Source organism: Sphaeramia orbicularis, chromosome 3 (assembly GCF_902148855.1).
Source record: "Sphaeramia orbicularis chromosome 3, fSphaOr1.1, whole genome shotgun sequence".
Taxonomy (NCBI): Eukaryota; Metazoa; Chordata; class Actinopteri; order Kurtiformes; family Apogonidae; genus Sphaeramia; species Sphaeramia orbicularis.
Genome location: NC_043959.1, coordinates 8,907,888 through 8,932,189, shown reverse-complemented (window position 1 = coordinate 8,932,189; position 24,302 = coordinate 8,907,888). Strand labels below are relative to the sequence as shown.

Genomic DNA, 24,302 nt, shown 5'->3' with positions numbered 1-24,302 from the left:
CAGTATTTTCCTGCTTTAGAAATAGTGTTCTTCTGTTGCTACGAGGAAGATTTAGCTCTGTGTTTAATTAGTTTGTGTGTGTTTCAGTGTGTGTGTTCAAGCATGTGGGTAAACATTAAACTTGACAAATGGACGATGGTCTAAGTCACAGGTGTCAAACATACGGCCCAGGGGCCAAAACTGGCCCGCCAAAGGGTCCAATCTGGCCCATAGGATGAATTTATGAAATGCAAAAAATTACACTGAAGATATAAACAGTCAATCCTTTTATTTTAGGGCCCATACAAAGACCTACTTTAGTCTGAAGTGGGTCAGATCAGTAAAATACAGCCATAAAAACCTACAAATAATGACAATTCCAAATTTTTCCTCTGTTTTGGTGTAAAAACATGAAATTACATGAAAATGTGTAAATTTTCAAACTAGCCTTTCACAAAAAATATGAAAAACTGGAAATGTCCTGAGAGAAGTAAGTGTAATTTTACTAATATTCTGCCAGTTAATAAAATATTTGGTGTATTTTGCAGATCCATTGTGATCTGTAAGTTGTAATGCACATTTACAAATGATAAGCAGAGGCAGAATATAGCTAAAATTGCACTTATTTTTCTTAATAAATTTCAGTTTTTCCCTGGTTGTTCATGTTATTCACATTTTTAAAAGGACAGTTAATAGATGTAAACATTTCCATAATTTAATTTTACTTTTTTCACTATGAAACACATTGAAATGTTTGGAGTTGGCATTATTTATATATCATTATGTTATTATTTTACTGGTCCGGCCCCCTTCAGATCATATTGGGAGGATGTGGAACCTGACCTAAAATGAGTTTGACAGCCCTGGTCTAAGTCAGGCTCGATTAAGGTGGTCGAGGTCCCCCACATTAAGAATTTAGGCATTTTGAATGTGGATGGGATTGGATTTTTGTGTACAACTTCTGCACTTTCATTAGTCAAATCTAATCATTGAAACAACATAGAAAAATAAACCGGGATAGTTTTTGACACAAGTGACGTGTCTTGCAACATATGGTGCATGGTTTTATGCTATGGAAGTCTTAATAACCTTCCAGTTAACAGCAGACGTGGTACCATAAACACTCTGAAAATGGCTTTCAGACGTCTTTCCAACCACATATGGGCGCTTGACATCAGAGCGGCCTGGGCCTCCTTCATAATTGGGGTGTTTGCAGATATGTAATTGCAAACACACTTAACACAGCTGGAATGCTACTACTTTGAATTAGACAGAATTTACGTCAGGAGATTAAATATAAAGCACTTGTTGAGGAGAAACAAGCGGGTTTGATTTTAGTACTGTGTCGTCTTTGCACTTTTTACACATACACAAAAAATAGACATTTTTGCTAAAACAGTGCCTTTTAGGTGCTGCTCACATGTTTGGTAGATTTTTGTGGGGCTGGGTTTCTCATTTGAGGGTTAGTGTTACAGGGGCAGTGTACATGCTTACTATAGTTTTGAGCTTAATAGTCAAGTATAGGAACCAGGTTTAGTATAGTTTAGGGTTAAAAACATATGCACACATACTAACACAGGGGTGTCAAACATGCGGCCCGGGGGCCAAAACCAGCCCACGGGATGAATTTGTGAAATGCAAAAATTACACTGATGATATTAACAATCAAGGATGTTAAAATAATTTGAGGTCATTTTCATCTGAAGTGGGTCAGACCAGTAAAATACTATCATAACAAGAAAAGCACTCGGAGAGCGCAGACCTCCACCAAGGCAGATCAGTGCCCCCCCCCCCCCATCCGCAATCACCACCAAAATTTAATCATTTCTTCCTTGTGCCAGTATCAACATTTCCTGAAAATTCCATGAAAATCCGTCCATAACTTTTTGAGTTATCTTGCAAATAAACAAACACACATGCACACAAAGCAAAGCAAGCACAATACCTCCTGGTAGAGGTAATAAACTATATATATTGAAAACTACAAATTTTTCTCATTGTTTTAGTGTAAAAAAAAAAGTAAAATTACACAAATGTCAACATTTACAGACTAGCCTTTTACAAAAAATATGAAAAACCTGAACAAATATGAACAATCTGAAATGTCTTAAGAGAATTAAGTGTAATTGTACCAATATTCTGTATGTTACTAAATGTTTTGTGTATTTGTAGATCCACTGTGATCTGTAAGTTGTAATGAATATGTGAAAATGAGAAGCTGCAGCCAAATAATGGCATAAATTGTTAAAAGTGCACTTTTTTTCTTAATAAATTTGGTTTTGGTCATGGTTGTTCATGTTTTTCCACAGTTGTTTAAAGGATATTTTGCAGGTGTACAAATTTTGATAGTATACAGTAATGTTACTTTTTCCACTCTAAAAAATAGACATACAAATTTTGGAATTGATATTATTTATGTATTATTGTGTTATTTTAATCATCACTGGCCCACTGCAGGTCATATTGGGCTGTATGTGGCCCCTGAACTAACATGAGTTTGACATCCCTGAGCTAACACTTAGATTCTTTCTAAATAGAAACTTGAAATTTCCAAATGAGTACAAGAACACTGTGAAAATAAAACGTCAAACGGTCTCCTCATCCATTAACACGACCTCTTGGACAATAAAACAGCTTTTCACAAATTATCTGAGAAGACGCCACAAAGAGATGATCTTTCAAATAAGTTCAATGTTCACCCATATTCTGGAATATGTCAGAATTTATTTGAAATAGGTGTTTCCATTCTCCCTTATGCACATTTTGTTATGAAATCACAAGGCTTGGACCCAAATGTACGAGACTGACACAGAACAACTTAGTTTGAGTATTTATTACTCAAATAAAAAGTACAAAAGAATCTTCACAAAAACAGTTCACACAAAAATCTTTTCGGTCGAGGAATCAAAAAATATTATCAAAAGGCTCTTCACAAGTGTGGAATCAAAAAAATTAACAAAAAGATCTTCTCAAACAAGGTATTAAAAATTCTAACAAAAAAAGTCTTCACGAACATGGTATCAAAAATCTAACACAAAAATCCTCTCATTCGAGGAATCAAAGTACAACAAAAATTCTTCACAAAATGTGGAATCAAAAATCTTACAAAATGTTCAAGCAGCACAGGAGAAGGTCGAGGGAGTTCTTATCTTGACAAGCGTGAAAGACGCACTGACAACAGACGCGAGGAGAGGAGGGAATATAAAGGGTGGAGAGGTAATAAGTCCCAAGGAATCGGAGGACGCAGACAAGACAGACATAGTGCACACAGACGAACAAAACCCCTCACCAAAATAAAACAGGAAAGGAACAAAACCAACTAACATAAATTACTAGCACCACTGAGGGCGGTGCGTCACACATTTGGAAAAAATGAATAAATAAATACAAAATAAAGGTCACAAAAAAGTTATTATTATTTGTTGTTTTTTTTAAATTGTTTTCCAGTGCAATAATTCAAGATGTCCATTACACATATTTATTGAAATCCACCTACTGTCTGGTGCTGACTGATTTTTTTTCATTGCTTTTTAACACCCTAAGCAGCCCAGCTGTCCAAATCAAGTCACCCTCCAAAGCAGCAGGATTTGTGAGTTTATGGAATCACACTAGATCTAGCGACAGTGTTGCCTGGCTTTACTGGTGGAAGCATTTCTACTGTCACACAGTACATACTGTCATGCTGCTCAATGCTATTTTAATAAATGGAAACTGGCAATGCAAAAGCACACACCCGTGTACCAATGGCACACAAAAACATGTCATCCTCAGTGAACATATAGAGACTGATCTCATGAAATGGCCTTTCACGTGTTATTCTAAATCACAGGTGTCAAACATGTGGCCCGGGGGGGCAAATCCGGCCCTCCAAAGGGTCCAGTCCGGCCCACTAGGATGAATTTGTGAAATGTAAAAATTACACTGAAGATATTAATAATCAAGGATGTTAAAATTGTTTTAGGTCAATTCAGTCTAAAGTGGATCAGACCAGTAAAATATTATCATAATAACCTATAAATTATGAAAACTGTAAACTTTCCTCTTTGTTTTAATATAAAAAACAGTAAAATTAGAAAAAAAGTTACATTTACAGACTATCCTGTCACAAAATATATAATATCCTGAACAAATATGAACAATCTGAAACGTCTTAAGAGAAGTATGTGGAATTTTAACAATATTCTGCCTGTTACTAAATCTTTAAGTTGTGATTCACATGCATAAATGATAAACTTAGATGTAATATTGTTAACATTGCACTTTTTTTCTTCAGAATTTTCAGGTTGTTCATATTTGTTCATGTTATGTTCAAGTACGGTTCGTAGGTGTGAACATTTTCATAATGGAATTTTAGTTTTTTCCACTCAAAAACGTAAAGAAAACTTTGGACTTGACATTATTTATCAGTTCTTATTTATATTATTTCACTGGTCCGGCCCACTTTAGACCATATCAGGCTGAATGTGGAACTGAACTAACATGAGTTTGACACCCCTGTTCTAAACCATTTGATCACATGTCAATTTACATCAAGATCTCCGGTTCACATAACTGTAACCGTTGACCCTAACCAAGGTTATAATAGTTTTGGATTTTTCATTATAGTTTAGTTTTATTTAGTTTTGACTTTTTTTTCTCTAATTCAGTTAGTTTTAATTTAATTTATTTTTAGCTTTTAGAGCAGGTTTGCTAGTTTTTATTAGTTTTTGTTATTTTCTAAATGCTTAGTTAGGGACCGAGCCGAAAGGTAAGGCCCTCTCACACAGTGAGAGGCCTTGCCTGCAAGCAAGGCCCTATTGTTAATCGTTCGTTTTCATATTATTTTTTTTCCCGACCGCCACTTTGGGCTGGATTTTGACCCCCTAAACATGCTCAAAAACTCACCAAATTTGGCACTCATGTCAGGTCTGGCAAAAAATTTGATAAAATGTAAAAATTAACCCCATAGGTGCCAAAATGAGCTCTCCAGCACCCCCTAGATACACAAAATCGGCCCTAGTGCCCAGTAGGAATGTCGTAGAAACATGAAACCAATGCCAAAATTTTCGTCTCATCGAGCCCGACAAATCACGTGCTAACACTCATGACCTAACTCCAACAGGAAGTTCAGAATTTGCCTTTGAAATAAAATGCTCAAATTGCAAACTTCCAGTAGGAATGTCGTAGACACACAAAACCAATGCCAAAACGTTCGTTTAATCGAGCCCAACAAATCACATACTGACACCTATGAGCTATCTCCAACAGGAAGTTCGCAATATGCCTTTCAAAATAACATTTTTAAAACTAACTCCGATGACACTGTTTGTCATATTGACTTCTAAATAGCACCAAAAGATAGAGTTAACCCTCCTCAAAAAAGTGATCTCGTACTTTTTCCAGAACTGTCTTAGGTTTTTTTTTTTTTTAGAAGCCCACAAAGTTGCCATGTTTGGAACTCATTTTTCACTTTGGAGTTTTTCCCCACATGTGATATATCTATCCATTCATGGGACTCAGCACAACTCTCACATGCAAAAATTTTTGAGATACGATGTGCGGTTATTGATTTATAGTAATTTGTTTATTTTCCTACTTTTTCCACTTTAGACTGCAATTTGACCCCCTTAACATGCTCCAAAACTCACCAAATTTGCCATGTATGTCATGGCTGGTGAACACTTTGAGTCAATATCAAAATTAACCCCTTGGGTGCCAAAATGGACTCTGTAGCGCCACCTATGTACTAAAAAACACACAAAATCTGCCCTAGCGGCCAGTAGGAATGTCACAGAAACATGAAACAAATGCCAAAATGTTGGTCTGATTGAGCCGACAAATTATACACTGACACTCATGAGCTAACTCCAACAGGAAGTTGGCAATCTGCCTTTGAAAGTTACTCTACGTTTCTGCAATTACTGCTTATTCATTTCAGACTTTTGACACAAAAGTTATACCTCATTAAATTCCCACAAGTCTGCAGAATCCAAAAGTGAAAGAATTTTCAGATACGACCTACGGTTATGGAATAATGGCAATTTTTTGAAGACTATGTTTAGTTTCACTTTTCACAATGACAAAATCCCTATATAAGGCGTACCAGTGCAGCTCTCCATGTGTTTGATAATAGACCAGTGGTTAAATCACTGCACTAATGTGCTGGAGGCATGAGTCCAAACCCCTGGCAGGGCACTGACCTTTTTTTTTTTTTTTTTTTTTTTTTAATTCCCCACCTCTCACATTTTAAAACACATTTTGCTGCATTGTATTGTGGATATTGGACATTTTGCACACATTACAAAGTACACGGAGTACATTTTTTCAAAATAAAACCCCTATTAAAAATAATGCATAATGTCAATTACATAACTTCTTTTCACTTTTATGACCAAATGCTCAACTATTTGTACAATGTGTTTCTTCATTCAAAAGTACTCTTTCTCACAGACACACATGCTCACACAATAGGGTTTTTCCAAAATAAAAGCCTTAAATGTGATAAATCATCACTTTAATGCTCAATTATTCATACAATTTCAATTCATTTTTCAAACTGATTCTTTCTCTCACATACTAAACAAATGCACATACACACAGTAGGGTTTCCAAAATAAAAGTCTCATTTAAAGGTGATGGTGGTTTCAGCAGAGGGTCACTGGTGTTCTGTACAGATGTAAGGAGGACAGACACTAAAGGGTGGGAACTGGTATCAGGACGGAGAGGTGTGAGTGGACCTGAGGTGTCGAAGTCACGGGAGGTGGATCGCGGGGGAGGCGGAACGCTCGGTGCAAGGTCCCGCACAATGCTGCTTGCAGCTTTAATTTTTATTAGTTTTCATTTTCTTCTAAATGCTTAGTTTTAGCATTAATTTTAGTTTAGCCGTCTCTTTTCTCTTTTTCTCTGTCGTCGTATTCAAATAAATCCCAGACAGGACTCTGCTGCTTTCTCCCAACTTTAGTCTCCATGTTTCCAGGTAGAGTTCGGATGAAAAGACGACTGGAAACCACAAGTGAACACAAGTGATGGACCGTCAAGTGTTGTACGGTGCTGCTAGCTAAAATTGCTCAAGTGAAATAAATCGATTTCATATCAATCTGACACTGACAAAGACAAAAACGAAGGGAATTTTATCCATAATTTTTATATGTTTTAGTTAGTTTTGTAAACACAAAATACAGTTTCAGTTAGTTATTCTTTTTTCTTTTAATTGTAGTTTTTATTTATTTCAGTTAACGAAAATGTTTCTATGATTCTAGCTTTCCTCATTTCATTAGTTTTCATTAACGATAATAACCTTGGTCCGGACCTGAGGAGACCAGATGATGGACTTTAGAGGAATGTGGTCCTGTTCTGGTCTGATGCACATTTTACAGGCGTGTTGTAGACGTTCCTTTTAAAATGACCTTTAGACCTTTGGCTTAAAATAGTTCATTTTAATTCTAATTTGATGTGTTTTCTATGTTCTACTGCCAATAAAATATGGGTTTATGAAGTTTTCAAATCATTTGATTGTGATTTCATTGACATTTTACAGTCAGAGTCCAGACCCTTTTGGAACTGGGGTTGTAGACCTGCTCAGACCTAGAAAACATACACAAAACTCTGAAGTTCTGCTGTTTGATCAGACTCTCCATTGTTTAGGTTTGGACTCTGTTTCTGGGTTTGGACGTTGATCGTCCACGTCTTATATTTCGTCTCATAAAAGTTAATCATCCATGTGGTTTAAAGCAGTTGTTGGTCGTTACAGTTGTTTAACCCTCAGTGTTTCCTAATAAAAAGTTTTCCATGTTGATAATCTTCTAGATAACTGGTGACCTGTGGACTCATTGACACTTTGGTGATTAATTGATCCAGTGGAATCTGATCAGTAAGTAAGCAGTAAGTAAGTAAATTTTATTTATAGAGCACTTTTCACAGAATCACAAAGTGCTTTATCAAATCCAATCAAAATCAGATCAAATTTACAGAAACCCAACAGAATCCTCCAGGAGGTGGTGATTTATAGGCATAATGTATTATATTTTTCACATCAAACCAAGAAGAAAATCTGCAGTCATTCTTTTTTGTCGATTTTTCCACTGTTCTTATTTGACTGTAGATCATATTGGTCTGTATGTGGAACCTGAACTAAATGAGTTCCACAGCCTGGACTGTGGAATTTTTGCACTTTGCAAATTCATCCCACGGGCCGGACTGGAACCTCTGGGGGCCACATTTGGCCCCTGGGCCGCATGTTTGAGTACCCCTGACGTAAAGGATGAATCAGTGTGGATTAAGGTCTGGACTGATGGTTTGTGTTCTGATGTGGATTCAGCAGAATGGATCAGAGTGAGGACAGAGAGGGGGGACCCATTCGAAGGCCTGTTAAGGAAGTCGTGTCAGCATTTGACAGAGAGGGGGGAGCCCCTCCCTGGAAGACCACCCACAGACCCCCTACAGGACCTGGACCTGGACCAGACTCTGCCGGACCCATTTGAAGGCCTGTTAAGGAACTCGTGTCGGCATTTGAAGGTGGTGTTCGGCAGCTTCTTCTTCAGGTCGGCGGACTGGGTATCGAAACTAGCAATCGAAATTTAAAAATTTGAACGATTCCGGGTCAATCGGAAAGTTAGTCCTGGTTCCAATCGATGCTCAATGCCCAACCCTATCTGTAGGGATGTAAGGATGACAGACACAAAATGGTGGGAGCTCGTGTCAGGATGGAGAGGTGTGAGTGGAGCTGAGGTGTTGACAGTCACAGGAGGCGAAACGCACGGGAGGCGGAACATCCGATGCGAGGTCCCGCCCAATGCTGCTTGCAGCTTTAATTTTAGTTTAGTTTTGTCATATCTTTTCTCTTCTTCTCCATCGTATTCAAATAAATCCTCTGCTGCTTTCTTCCAACTTTAGTCTCCATGTTTCCAGGTAGAGTGTGGACCAGAAGGCGACTGGAAACCACAAGTGACCACAAGTGATAGACCGTCAAGTATCGTATGGAGACAGCAGAGAAAATTGCTTGAGGGAAATAAATCCATTTCGTATCAATCCGACATTGACAAAGACGAAAGCGAAGGGAATTTTAGCCTTAATTTTTTTTTGGTTAGTTTCGTGAACACACAATACAGTTTCAGTTAGTTATGTTTTTTTTCTTTTAATTATAGTTTTTATTTATTTCAGTTAACGAAAATGTTTTTACAATTCTAGTTTTCGTCATTTCATTAGTTTTCGTTAATGATAATAACCTTGACCCTGACCCTCAACCCTCAATTTGACACATCGGTTCATGTTGGACAGGGGCCTAAAAACGGCATGAACATACAGAAAGCTTAGAATGCTTACAGACAGGGGATCTACAGTTGCGGTAAAAATTATTAGACCATCAAAAGCCATCAAAAACAATGGTTATGCAATCAAGTACTAACTCCTGTGTGTATCATGTGACTAAAAGACAGAAAAGAGAACATGGAATTCCTTAAAGCACCATTTTTGGCAGTACATCGCCATAGCTATTGATGTAAGAACTTGGTTATTATCAAGAAAACCATGGAAAATGGCTAGATATCAGCTCTTAAATTAAACTCTTTTGACAAGGTTGAAACTTTGAGTATCATTATTGTGACATTATTGTGAAAAAAAATATTGTGGAATAAATGTATACCTTTCATGCAGTGTCTTGTGTTGAATTTATTGGAAAAATTGTGTAGTGTCAGAATATAACATCAAAAAATGTGTATCACTTGTCCTTGTGTGATTTTTGCATGTTTGCTGAAAAGTGGGCAAAAGTTACCCTTTTTCAGTGACAAATAATTTGCAAACCCATATTAATCCTGTTGCTGCTTGCAAATGTTGATTAAACTTGCTTCCTTTGAACCTTAGAAGCAGAGCTTATGGTCTGGCCTTTTGAATGAGTATCAGTTTCTGTGATTTCAGTTCAAAGTCAATGACGTCATATCAGCCAGTTCCTCAGAAGACGTCCTGGGTCTACTCTGTTTGGATTTTTTGGCTTCTAGGTAAGAATTGGACTTATAATTCTTTATGTAAAGTTGATATTATCATAAATCTGTATGTATTATACACCATTCTCTTTCTTTTTCTGTTGTGAATAAAACATTACCCAACAAGTCAATTCTAATATTAGATAAGTCAAATCATTACTTTTACTAACCCTACCCCCATCAGTTTTTAGTTTGTGAAAAAAATACATACCATTGAAAAAAACAACAACCTTGCATTCACTCAATTTGCAATATCTAGCCTCCAAAATTTAATCAATTATGCCCACCTACATGGGCTACAGTTAGTTTATGTTATTTAGGCCCATTTACTTTCCTAAAGTGGACTAGTGTAACCAGTGGTGTCGGACTCTGCGTTGTGTTCTTCTTTTAAGGATGAGACCCGCACTTATGTCTTTGAAGGCAGTCTCCTTTTCTTTTCTTTTTTTCCCCGTTCCTGACAGACGTGACAAAACACAAAAACCTCCAGTCAGTGACCCCCGTAAAACAAGCTTCTACACAAACCAAAATGATATAGAAATGTGTTTCAGCACATTACAAGCACCTCATACAGCTTGAACTAGCCCGTTGATATAAAACAATTAAATTAACAGAGGCTAAACCAAAAATTTTCATGAACTGCACAGCTGCTTACCTCTGCCACAGAAATCCAGAACAAAATGGAAGAGATAAAGGTGCGAAAACTCTGGTTATAGCGCGCAGTGTCACACTGTAAATTGCTCGTTGGGGAATAGACTCATATTAAAAGTTCCACATACTGACTCGGAGGCCCATAATGTCAGGGACCAACCAAAAGAAATTAAAATAAAATGAACAGATTTTGTGTAATTAGAACAATACACAATTTCCTCTACATACCCACATTGCTGCAAAATATTGGACCCTGTTACACTTGCTCTGTCAATGATGAAGCCAATTTAAGCAGCCACAATCACTTTAGGAAGGCTTCTATAGATCAATTTATAGTTAAACTAATAAAACAACTCTTACACATGTTATGCAGTAATGCCTAATTGTTTTTTTTTTTTTTTTAATTTCAGACTGACTAAATAGGGCTAAGCTGCCCAGACCAAAGCCATCCAGGGGTGGAGGAAGGAAGGCCTCCTGGGGAGGATTCAAAGCTCACAGATGAACAGAAGAAAGCATGTTAGGTTTGATTTTTGACACAAATTAAATGGTTAAATTCAGTAGTGCATAGGCCTAATTTCATGTTTTTTTGTTTCAATCTTGTGTCAATAAAGGCTCAGTGATTTGAAAACCACAAAAGATTTTGCATAAATGATTTAAGATTCAGATTCCTGAGAAAATTTCACCCTAAACTGATATATTTTCAGTCCAGAACCAAGAACTTGAATTTTTGCCCTTAAGGTCACTAAAATGCAACTCAAACCTTGAACCTTGTCTTATGAGCTATTTTTCTTGTTATTATATTTATCCAAACAAATGTACCTTTAGTTGGACCAGGCATTAAAATGAACAAGAAACTGAAGAAAACAAGGGTGGTCTAATAATTTTTTCCGTGACTGTATGTGATTCACTTCTTATTGCTTATGGCTGAGGGTAATGTGAAAATCTACAGTCTGCAAATCTTTAAGTCAATATTGGAATGATAGTTTTCAAATAATATCATATTATGTCAGATTGCAAATTTCACTCTACGGCCTGATCACAATCAAGGTTACCAGGAAGGGTGCACATATAGATAAAAAATAATAATACAATAATACAATTAAATTAGACCCACATATTTTGAATGTGGTGTACGGACACTACTTGGTGTACGGACTCTCCAAGATTGGAATGGAAATCTGGCTTAGCACATGGTTGCATCTCTGTTAGATCTTTAACTAAGTCTTCCTGGTACAGGAGGAAAGAAACATTTGTGAACAAGTTAGAACAATATATCTATAAGGCATGTACACCATATTATTGATGGAAGTATATTGGTGTACGGACACTACATGAATTTTGGTGAACAACGCACCATTGAAAACATGCGGTTCAATGTAAACATCCGTTTGACACATTGTTACCAAATTTTCTGCAGCCAGGGAGCAGACCAAAATCTGTCTAGTTGTGCATATTTAGTCCTAATAATACTGAAATAACAGGTTCCCATTCTATTATTACAATTAAAGGGCTGTAAAAGAAGGGTTTTCAGAACAAAATGGTTGATTGTCTTAATACTGAAAATAAGAATTGATAATCAAACAGCTGTTCAACAAAAATGATCAATAAATGAAAAGCAATGTGATGTGTGTATTTTGTAATAAAAAAAGACACAGGAGTTGAGTAGTAATTATTTATTGTGTTAGAAAACATTATGGCCAATAATTTTGCTCTCTTATAACCATAAAATTGTGCACATGTTTTCACGCTCATTGAGTCGCCATTTTATCAGTTTTTATCCGACTTTCTTCAAATTTGGAGGATTGCAAGATCTAGTAATAAGATGGCCAAAGAAACATTCTGGGAATGGTTTTGGGGGGATCTTTTTGCAAAACTGATTAATAACTGATGCAAATATACTTGTACACCTTGATTGTGATCAGGCCGTGGACAGTAACATCAAACCTAACGACCCTGACTTCAATTACAGTACCTAAGCTCCCCAAACCCAGGGAAACCTTGCATTTGTGAGTATCCTCAGGGAACAGACCTTCATTTATCACCACCCGGACTCTCTTTAGTGTTCACTAGGGAGCATTTGTGCTGGTGTGTTAAGGAACAAAAAAGAGCACTCCAAAAGCCAGCAGCCCATTCTCCCCCTCCTTCAGCATCTCTCCCACCCCCACCCCCACCCCCTCCTCAGGCCCTGGCACACTACTCTTTCTATGGTATCCAACCAAACACAACTGGACCATTTTAGGGTTGCTGTACAGATCGCAGCTTTCCCATCAAGGGGCTTTTCAAAAGAACAGCCACAATGTTCAATGCAGAGTCTTCTCTGCCAGTAGCGAGTCATTATGCTTTATGGCACATTTGAATAGTTTTACTAAATAGTTAGAAATGGGTTTGAGACTGAATTTGATCCTTCATGCTTTTATTGCCCAAAAATTCCTGGCTGGTGGTTGTTTGGCAGATGGAGACCCGGGTGACCTCAGCCATCTGGAAAGGTCACTTTCATGCACACAGAAGTCCAACAGTGGCCATTATGCTTCTTCCTTGAGCCATGTGGATTAAGAGTAAAACCAAATCTGACAGGGAGGTAACTCAGGGCAACAATTAATGCTCAAGCTAAACTCTGATGCATCCTGTGTTGTTGGAGGACACTGAAGTGCTCTCTTATTGAAAAAAGTGGGTAGTGTCACTGTTAGGGTTGTGTATCGGCAAGAATCTAGCGATACGATACAAATCACAACACTAGGATCATGATACAATATATCACAACACTGTTAAAAAGGCAAGTTTTGTGTTTCTTTTTGAAAAATGATTATTTCCTGGAAGAACTGAATTACACCAGAAATCTGCACAAATACTAAACACATTTTTATTTGATCCCAACAGGATCTTACGTTATATCACAAAATGTTTTTGTGTTCAAACTGAAATTCTGTTTTACAGACATTACAGTTTCAGATCCTGTTCAAATGTTCATATTCCATTAGTTCAGAACTAACATCAGAACAGTATTTTAATTCAGTCCCAACAAAGGCACTACCATCTGCTTCTCAGACAGTACAAAGTGCTTTTAGGATGATTCAAATAACCATTATTTAATAAAACAGTGTTAAATAATAATAAATAGGATTTAAACAATAAAGAAAAACAAAAATGAACCTCCACAATATCTGCATTTGAATAAATACCTAAAAATATAGATACAGTACTTTTTATCCCTTTCATGCACACTGGTCACTCCACTGGACAGCTGTTCTCCAGCTGTTCTCTTGTATATTCATGGGTTTTGTCGTTTTAGTTCCATATCAGCCAACACAGTGGACACTAACGCATCATCCCAAACACTGGCATTCATACCATTACTGTAAGTTTGCTGTTCTAGATAAAGCTGATCTGTTGTAACATGTTTGAGTGTGAATCAGTTGCTTGTTATTGTTATTAAACTGCAATTAAAAGATTATTATTAGTATTATTATTAGTATTATTAGTATTATTAGTATTTTGCATATTATCTCCATGAAGTGAGTAATAACTTGCATTAGAGTATGTTAAAATGTGATAAAACATCAGATTAGCAGCATTAAAGATGTTTTTATTTCATAGTTTCCACACAATCTATCAGTAAATACATGTTTCTTTGCTTGAAAAATTAAGCTGAGTGGACATTTTTGGAACTCCATGAAAAATAGGTTCCTTAAAAAAATTTTCAACCACATTGTTTTTTTTTTCATGTCTAAAGAAGAATAAAAACACTCAGGAAAAAAAAATCTTGATTAGGGTCTCATAATTCCTGCATGAAAGGGTTAATATTGATACAGTATTGTGAAATGAAATATTGCGATATATTGCAGGACCAATATTTTCTAACACCCCTAGTCACTGTATGGGTTTTGTTCCTCATATTTTCATCTCATATAAGGAGACGACTGTGAACCCTGTGGATTCATTTGGCAATGCAGATGAACAGCCTTGAGGATGTAGACATATGTATTTACACAGTTTCCAGTCAGAAAACATATAATAAACGCACTTGTCTGCTCCTTTATCTGGTATTTCAAGATCTGTGATTTGGTAGTAATGGAAGTTCCGTATCTACCCACCTACACATAATGTGTCTGCCAACTCACATTTGTGCCCACCCACTCATGTCCACACACTCATGCACATATAGACATTCATACAATCACAGAGCAGATGAGAACACAGTGTTTAGTTATAAAAAATAAGAATCCCATGCAGTGCCCCGATGTGGTAGATGTGTTGGCATTTTTCTGCTACACCATTGAGCTCAGTTTGCTATGTTCAGCACTGTGCCTCTCTAGGAAATATTATATTCAATATTTATTTTCAGGTTATAGTCAAGGCATGTGAAGTATTAGTGTGCTGCTGATAAGCCATATAAGCAACTTTCAGCAGCAACACCACAGGAATCTAACCACCTCTGTCTTTCATGTCAAATGGAAACAAGATCAAATAAGCCACACTGTCAACGTACATGTCTGCAAACCAAGGATATGTGTAATCTCAACAAAATTTGTCCCTGAAGGATCCAATATTTTCCTGCTTTTGCTCCAAGTTGGAGGTGGAGGGAGTGTTTGGAGTAGTTGGACTATATACAAAACTCTGGATACCTGGGTGCAACATTTGTATCTTGACTGTATATGAGTCTGTGTATATTTGAGCTATAAGGGGTTTTGGTGTCAATAACATAAATATCATACATTATTTATTTCGGCTAAAATTTGCTTAGAGGTCTTATTTCTGTCTTTGTACATAAGAAATCAATATAAGTGAATCCTCAAAGGAACTTTGTGTTGGTAAATGCAAGTTCTGCAAATGGACAGGATTTCAGTTCTGATGCAACATGTTGATGGTCATATCAACTATGTTTTCAGGTCAAAAATGTCCAATTTCATCACAATTAATGCTATATTTTCATGTCACAAATGGCCAAGTTATATTTGAACTGAATTTACCTGAAAAACAAATATTCTATTCTTTTAGATTCCCCAATTTTTCTTACCAGATTATATACTACATATCACATGTTTTATTTTTACAGGCTGCAATATGGAGTATGGTGCTGATCCATCCTGCTTATGTTACGCCAATACATACATTAAGAATGTCACACGCCACTTTTGAAATCAACAGTTTTCTAATAATAAGCCTTTTTCTAAAGAAATAACAATTCTACATTGTTATTTCCTCTTTAGTATGATGATAAACTATACAATAAATAATTTTGATCCTAGTTTTTGTACAGGGATCATTTGTGGAAACGGTGACATGGCTGCCGAGCATCAGTATGATGGGATCCGGAACAACCATGTCACATCCGTCCACTGCCACATTTTGTGTTTTTGTGTCAGCTGTTTTTGTTTTAGATCCACGATACTAACATTTATGAATAAGAGCAGAATTAGCAATAGTAAGTATACAAGTTTATTCCTAATAAAGTACTGGTACTGACCAGATCATCATGGGTAATGTCACGTCCGTCCACCAGCAAAAGTTTTCACATACACGTGCTATTCAAAATCCAATATTTCTGAAAATATAGCTTCCACTGTCAAATAATATCAGTAGTCTGTGCACAAATGGATTAGCATTATCTCAACACAGTTCTCTGCATTTCTTACAACTTTTTTTTTTTTTTTTTACAAAAATGGCCACTCATTTGACCCCCTAAGGAAATTTTAGCCTATTTATTTATTTATTTATTTATTTATTTAACCATATCTTCAACATTGCATCATGTCTGTCAAGAATGACTGAAAACACTGTTATCTTTTTCAAAAACCAATAATGCTGTTGTTTCTGAGGGACATGGACATGGACATTAAGTTAAGATGTTGATGTGCAACACATTTTGGGTTCAGACATGTTGAAATGAAATATACAGTGCCATCAGTGTATTTTGGCAAATGGGCTGAAGCGAGTATTTCTAAAACCCTTCTCTGGAAGTTGTGCTTTGAAAATGGAACTGATAAGTGTATCCTGTCCCCTGAGCAATGATTTCTGTCTTTCTCAGTCTCTGTGAGAAGGACAGAAATCCCTGTGTGTCACAGTTTGACTCAGCTCATTTCTTCAAACAAATTCAATAAGATAGAGTTTACTAATGTCATCATCATGCAGTTCAGTGACACACTCCCCTCAGGGTTTTACTAACCACATTATATTTTTTAGGTTGGGGTCTTATGATATTGAAAAGTAGATAAAGCTCCAGGTCAAACAAATCATTTCCAGTAAACTAAAAAGTGTCTGTCTTAAAAATCTAAAGATCTCATTGTCTCATCTCTACCCATAATGGCAATGTCTAAGAGCAAGGCCATGGGTTTAAACATGCAGTGACATGCAGTGAGCAGCAAGTTAGAAAACCACACACCAAAACTTTTTTACATCACTTTGAAGGACTGCATCTTTAACTATGCACACTAGACCTGCAACGATTAATGGATTAACTGACTCAAATTGATTTAAAGAGATTAAAAAATTGGATGACAACTTTCTGCTATTAAACTCTGTTAAAACTGAAGTCATTGTGCTTGGCCGAACAAATGTTAGGCATACAGTGTCTAGGAAAGTGGTCACCGTGGATGGCCTTACCCTGGAGCCCAAAACCACTGAGTAATCTAGGTGTTATTTTTGATCAGGGTTTATCATTTAACACTCACATTAAACAGATTTCTATAACTGCCTTTATTCATTTGCATAATATTGCTAAAATCAGGCATATTTCAACACAGAATGATACAGGACAATTAATCCATGCATTTATTACATTCAGACTAGATTAATGTAATTCACTTTTCTCAGGCTGTCCCAAAAAGTCCTTACAGACCCTTCAGTTAATCCAAAATGCTGCTGCCCATGTACTGACTAGAACCAGTATCAGAGACCATATTTCTCCTGTGTTGGTTTCTCTGCACTGGCTCCATGTAAAAGCTAGGATAGACTTCAAAATACTCCTCCTCACTTCCACAGGCCTTCATGGCCAGGCACCTACTGATCTGAAAGAGCTTTTAGTTCCATACAATCCATCTAGAGCACTATGCTCTCAACATGCAGGTGCACTGGTGGTCCCTAGAATCTCCAAAAGTAGGACGGAGGCTATCAAGATCCACGATTGTGGAACCACCTCCTGCCTCGGTCCGAGAGGCAGACACCCTCTGTATGTTTAAGAGTAGGTTCAAAACGTTCCTTTAGATGAATCTTACAGTTAGGGCAGTTCAGGCTGCTCTGAGTTCTGCTGCTGTAAGCTTAGACTGATGGAGACTCATCTGGATACACTGAGCTCTGCTCTGATACGCCTCCTCTATGACCTCCTCTCTGCTCCTCCTCCTCTATGACCTCCTCTCAGCTCCTCTTTCTCCCTGACCTTTTCTCTCTTAATTTTCTCTTCTATTTACGCCCCAGCAAATACATGTTACTGACTTGACTTCTTCCCCGGAGTCTGTGTGCTTTATCTCCTCACAGGTTTTCCCTGGATCCTCTCTGGACCTGCTGCTGTGCTCCTGCCTCTCTCCTCCTTCACTGTCATCACTTATTTATCTACATAGTTATGATAGTGTTTATTATATAGTTCCATAGATGGTAGAGGTTTCTATTATTTCTACTAACAGCTGTAGTAGTAGTATATCCACTGTTAGTACTTGTATTTGTAGTAGTAGTATATCCACTGTTAGTACTTGTATTTGTAGTAGTAGTATATCCACTGTTAGTACTTGTATTTGTAGTAGTAGTATTAATAGTTATGGACATTTGTTCTAGCCACTGGTAACTATACTAGCACCAGCTGTTCAAGTTTTTAACAGTTGTAGTGCCGTTGGCTGTGCCCCCCCATCTCTCTCTCTCTCTCTCTCTCTCTCTCTCTCTCTCTCTCTCTCTCGCTCTCTCTCTCTCTCTCTTTAACCCCAACTGCTGTTAAAAGGAAGTTTTTCCTCACCACTGTCACTAAGTATTTGCCCCTGGAGGATTCTGTTGGGTTTCTATAAACTGGCTTAAGAATCTGGTTTAGACCAGCTCTAAATGTAAAGTACATGTATATATATATATATATATATTTATGTGTGTGTGTGTGTGTGTGTGTGTGTGTGTATATTAGTGCTGGGCAGTGATTGCAATTTTTTATCGCGATTAATCGCATGGATTTCTGTGATTAATCGCAATTAATCGCATAGTTATATTTGGGGGGAGGGTGCTGCCGGCATCAGCTATTGCCTTTCAGTGATATTTGAGACTGGAAGTACTCCAGTGATAAAAAATAATTCCACATTGCAGTGCTTCCAAACAACTTTGTCCTTCTCAACCCCACCATCTGAAGACATTTAAAATGAAAATGTCCATGGAAAAGACCGGTACTTTTCTCCATGTTTATGTCCACATCAGTTTATTTCTCAAGTCTCAAGTAAAAGGTTTGGAGAGAAGTTTTGGGTGTCCGGCTTTTCTTGGGAAACCTGTTGTCTATCTGCCGAGCTAATTGCTACATGCACACAAGCTGGGGCAGAAGAATAGGAGTTAGAATATTGTACTGTCCTCGCTAAGACGTCTGTACTTAGTCTGAGCTAGACAGCGAGCTAAACTCTGAATTAACGATGCATGTCCTCTTGAAGTTTGCAACATTAATGTACATACTTGACATCATGCAGATTGACAGAGTGAAACTATAAAATAAAGACAAAATAAATCAATTAGTTATGTCTATTAATGATATACATATTCACGGAGAACGCATAGATGTAATTATTCTAAACTTAAATTAACTGCAAATACAACAATCACTTCGTAAATGAATAAAGGTTAGTTCAAAGGCTGGCATATTATACCTAAACACAACCAATGAATTTACATAAACTTAACATGAGCCCACATAAAGAATTAGCAACCCATCTGCGACTGCTAGCGTAAACGAATTAGCTTAAACATGTTAATAACACATTGTAATAAACACATCCAAAATAACGTCATAAACTTGTTTTTAACGGCACGTTTGCATGTGAAATTATTTAGCAAACAACAGAATGATTGATACATACAGGCGCTGCTTCTGCAGGAGTTACACCAAGTTTGATTCAGCATTACTCGGAAAGTTTTCTCCTCTCAGCTACACCAGCACCGGCACTTGGTGCGTGTGGAGCGCCAAAATAAAAGCATGAGTTTCAAAATAAAAGTCCATATGTATAAATGAACTAAAACTTGCTTGACAGGCAGAACGGCATTAACGGGAGATAAAAAAAAAATTGTCTGCGTTATTATTATGCGGTAATAACGCGTTAACTCGCCCAGCCCTAATAAATAAATAAATAAATATTTGAGTTGATATCAATAATTATAATGAATGCCAAAATGTTATTTCTTTCCACATTAGGTTCATTGTTCCTGAGCCAAAGTTGAAAAAGCCAAGTGGTTATTTTTGGTTTAAAATTTCAAAAGATACATATCTGAGCAAAACTAGAGCATTTCATGTTGTGGGGTCATGTGAGGCCCTATGTGAGGCAGGTGTGTGTGTGTGTGTGTGTGTGTGTGTGTGTGTGAATGTTGTCAGTGTGTATGGGGGGGGCAGAGCCGTTCAGCCCCATCAGCACCAAGGCTTGTGTCCTGGATCACTCCCAAGGTGACTCCTGTGCTGTTGGCAGGCAGAGTCCTGAACACAGCTCCCCACACTCACTCTGCCTGCTTCCCCCACACACCCATAATGCTTCAGAAACCATTTTCTAAAAGAGATGTCAAAGCATGTTCAGTTTTTTTTTTCTTTTTACCCTCTCTTTCCTCCTCTGTTTATTTCCATAAGTGCAGATGAGAACGAAAACACTAATGGATGCATTCATTCAAATTCTTTTCAATGACTTCAGCTTTTAACTACAGACAAATTTTGTCTTTGGTTTGATGCTAACACATGAACATCTGACCTTTTCTGCTTTCAGTTCTCATAGCAGAGAATGCCCACCTCCACAGGAGAACACACACCTCCTACACACACACTGGAAGGGAAATTGTACTTCAAAAGCAATTCAGTGTGCTTGGTTTTGCATTGTGCATTATCAGAAGTTTAGTGCTGAACATGCAGGTGTATGAGCATAAGTGCGAATAAATAGGCCATTGTCCTGTGTCGACAGTAGGTCATCTATTTTGGTCCAGGTTAATACTCTTCACAGGAGTAGGTGTGCTCATTTCCTTACTCTGTGTCTCTTCCTGAATCTATCTCTCACTCTCTTTGTGTCACTGTGTGTGTCTGTCTCTCCGTTAATTGATTAAGAGGATTGAACCGGCTGCTGCAGGGTTAAGTACAGAGTGCGACCACCAACACACACAGACACACATAGAGTAAACACTAAAGTGGGATGACACACCTACTTTACCATCATTTTTAAATATATGAACTAAAACATCCACAAACTACTACACTATCTAATACTGTAAACTAATACTGCAGTGTCTGTTTGTAAGTGACTTGAAAATCTAGTATAACCATAGACCAGTTCCCAGCCTTTACCCTGACATTAACCAGAGACTTAACCCTATATTTAGTGGTTTTCTTTGTGCACACCATCTTTTCATCTTTAAATGAGAGGGAGTCCCCATATTTCAACATATTTTTGTCCCAACTGTACAGCACAGATGTACATTGACAGCACTGTCACTGAAAGCTACACATCAGTGTGAATTTCATTTTACACAAATATGTAGCTTTATCCAGTAGACAGTTAGCATATTCTGATGTTGCAATGATTAATTCTTTAGCATAAAGAGACACTCAGAGTTCTCTAGGACCATCAGCTGCTAGCATGCAGAAGCCACATTGATTATTTCAATTTCCTTTATGACAAAACTTGCAAGCATTCCCACTATCACTCTGAAAACCCTGTACGTACTATGAGATCACTGAGATTGCAAGGAGGCCAAAACCACATCATATTGAGATGTACACTGTAAAAAATGACTGTAGAATCAACACCAAAAAGTTGTAAAATTGCAACTTAAAAAAACTGTAAGTGAAATTACAATGCAAAGTTGTTTATTTGAAAATATTTTTGTGTTAACAATTAAATCAAATATAGCTGTAGTCTTTACAGGAAGAGTATGTGAACAAAACTAGGTGGTGGTGTTTAAATTGCAAAGACCCTAATGTTGAAATAACGGCCTACTTTCTTTTTTTTTTTCTTTTTTTTTTTTTTTTTTATAAAAACATTAATGTTACCGTTAACGTTAAAAAAGTAAACATTTAACAATGTAACATTTTAAACGTGTAAATTAATGGGTTGGTAGAGATGGTGGAGCTGCTCATCCAATAACCAAAGGGTTGGTGGTTCCAATCCTGCCTCTGACTGTCCATATGTCCATATGTCCATGGAAGACACTGAACCCTAAACTGGTCCCAGTTGGACCTGGTGGATTTGGATACCATGAAGGTGGAGAAAATGTGCTAAATAAGTGCAGTCCATTTACCATTTAAATCCAATGTTCAATCTACGTGTTTAAACTGTTCAATCTACATGTTTAAACTATTAAATCTACATGTTTAAACTGTTAAATCTACATGTTTAAACTGTTAAATCTACATGTTTAAAGTGTTAAATCTACATGTTTAAACTGTTAAATCTACATGTTTAAACTGTTAAATCTACATGTTTAAACTGTTAAATCTACATGTTTAAACTATTAAATCTACATGTTTAAACTGTTAAATCTACATGTTTAAAATGTTAAATCTACATGTTACTCTATAAATATGTTTACAGTTGGATGTTTTTTTTACAGTATTGTTCTGGTAACCACAGCTGCCAGTTTTTTTCTGTAAAAACAACAGGATTATTTTCTTACAGTGTAGACATCATGTTTTGTCCAGCTTCTTTCTCTATAAAGCAGAATAACTTTGCCACAGCCAGAGTACCTTGTAATCACAGAGTTTATTCAGATTGCATTCCAAATGAGAACACAACCCAGGGCAGCAGCATCCTTAGAACCTGCCTCTACGCAGCAACTATACAACTAAAAAACTCATCCTGATCTGATTTCATCTAACGATAGTGATGCACAGCAATCTCCTCGATTCCCCTTCCCTTTCAGCCTGAATCAGTGGTGACGTCATGAAAGTTGCAGCCTGTTCAGATGGTCTTACCTTTGTGACAGTCATGCAGAATCAGTGGGTGAGGAGCCGGCCGGTGTCCCCTTCAGGCAGTGAGCAAACGCCGCAGGAGTGGCTGAGTGATGAAGAGAGCAGGGCAGCAGCTCTGCTGAATATGCAGAGCGAGAGAGAGAGAGAGAGAGAGAGAGACAGAGAGAGAGAGAGAGAGAGAGAGGAAGGAGGAGGAGGGGACAGACAGGTTCCAGTGTCTGGCTCAGAGAGGACGGAGGAGAGAGAGAGAGAGAGAGAGAGAGAGAGAGAGAGGAAGGAGGAGGAGGGGACAGACAGGTTCCAGTGTCTGGCTCACAGAGGACGGACGGGCTGATGCTGCGGCACTGAAGTCATGGCTGGCAGTGGGCGTGGACTTGGTTACTACAACAGGGAAAAGCTCCCCGCTAGGATACAGCCCTCCCTCCCTCCCTCTCTGAGTCCGCCCCCACCGCATGCACAAACACACACTGACCATGCACACAAAGTGGAGCTGCCCTGCTGCCTGCCTGTCTCATTTCCTCTAGCCCCAATATGATTAGTGACGGCTAATACAGCTTATTGATGAGCAGTCAAAGCAGGGCTGCAGATGGAAGTGGGACGACTGCAGAGATACAGAGAGGGAGGGAGGGGGGAGGGAGGGAGGGAGGAAGGATGGAAGGGAGGGAGGGAGGAAAGGAGGAAGGATGGGAGGGAGGGAGGGAGGGAGGAAAGGAGGAAGGATGGAAGGGAGGGAGGGAGGGAAGAAAGGAGGAAGGAAGGAAGGAAGGAAGGGAGGGAGGGGGAGGAAAGGAGGAAGGATGGAAGGGAGGGAGGGAGGAAAGGAGGAAGGATGGGAGGGAGGGAGGGAGGAAAGGAGGAAGGATGGAAGGGAGGGAGGGAGGGAAGAAAGGAGGAAGGAAGGAAGGAAGGAAGGAAGGAAGGAAGGGAGGGAGGGGGAGGAAAGGAGGAAGGATGGAAGGGAGGGGGGAGGAAGGGAGGGAGGAAGGAAGGAAGGGGGAGGGAGGGAGGATGGAAGGGAGGGAGGGAGGAAAGGAGGAGGCAGGGGGGAGGGAGGGAGGGAGGAAGGAAGCAAGGAAGGAAGGAAGGAAAGGAGGAAGGATGAGAGGGAGGAAGGAAGGGAGGAAAGGAGGAAGGATGGAAGGGGGGGAGGAAGGAAGGAAGGAAAGGAGGAAGGATGGGAGGGAGGAAAGGAGAAAGGATGGAAGAGAGGAAGGAAGGAAGGAAGGAAGAAACGAAGGAAGGAAGGAAGGAAAGAAGGAAGGAAGGAAGGGAGGGAGGGAGGAAGGATGGAGGAAGGGAGGGGGAGGAGTTGGATGCTGTGTCGCAGTCTGCTACTCGAGCTTTGAGCTAGCTGCACGTCATCTGGTGTGTGTGTGTGTGTGTGTGTTTGCGTGTGTGTGTGTGTGTGTGTGTGTTGTAGAACTACACTTTACTCATTCACAGTGTTCTCTTCACTTCCTGTAATTCAGAGGCTGGAACTCATTTTAGTTCAGGTTTCACATTCAGACCAGTCTGATGTAAGTGGGTCAGACCAGTCAAATAATAACATAATGATATATAAAGAAGGATGATTCCAAACTTTTCTCTTGCTTTTATCATTTCTGCAGTGG

At 38.2% G+C, this 24,302-nt stretch overlaps 1 protein-coding gene across 1 annotated transcript in view; it reads right to left on the bottom strand.

Annotated features, from left to right (window-relative positions):
- Positions 1–22,906, bottom strand: part of coro2ba (coronin, actin binding protein, 2Ba) — a 121,450-nt gene extending 98,544 nt beyond the window's left edge. The window contains exon 1 of the mRNA XM_030131035.1: positions 22,696–22,906. Coding sequence (XP_029986895.1) covers positions 22,696–22,710 — 15 coding nt within the window. The 5' untranslated portion in view covers positions 22,711–22,906. The remainder of the gene's footprint in view (positions 1–22,695) is intronic.
- Positions 22,907–24,302: the final 1,396 nt, after the last annotated feature.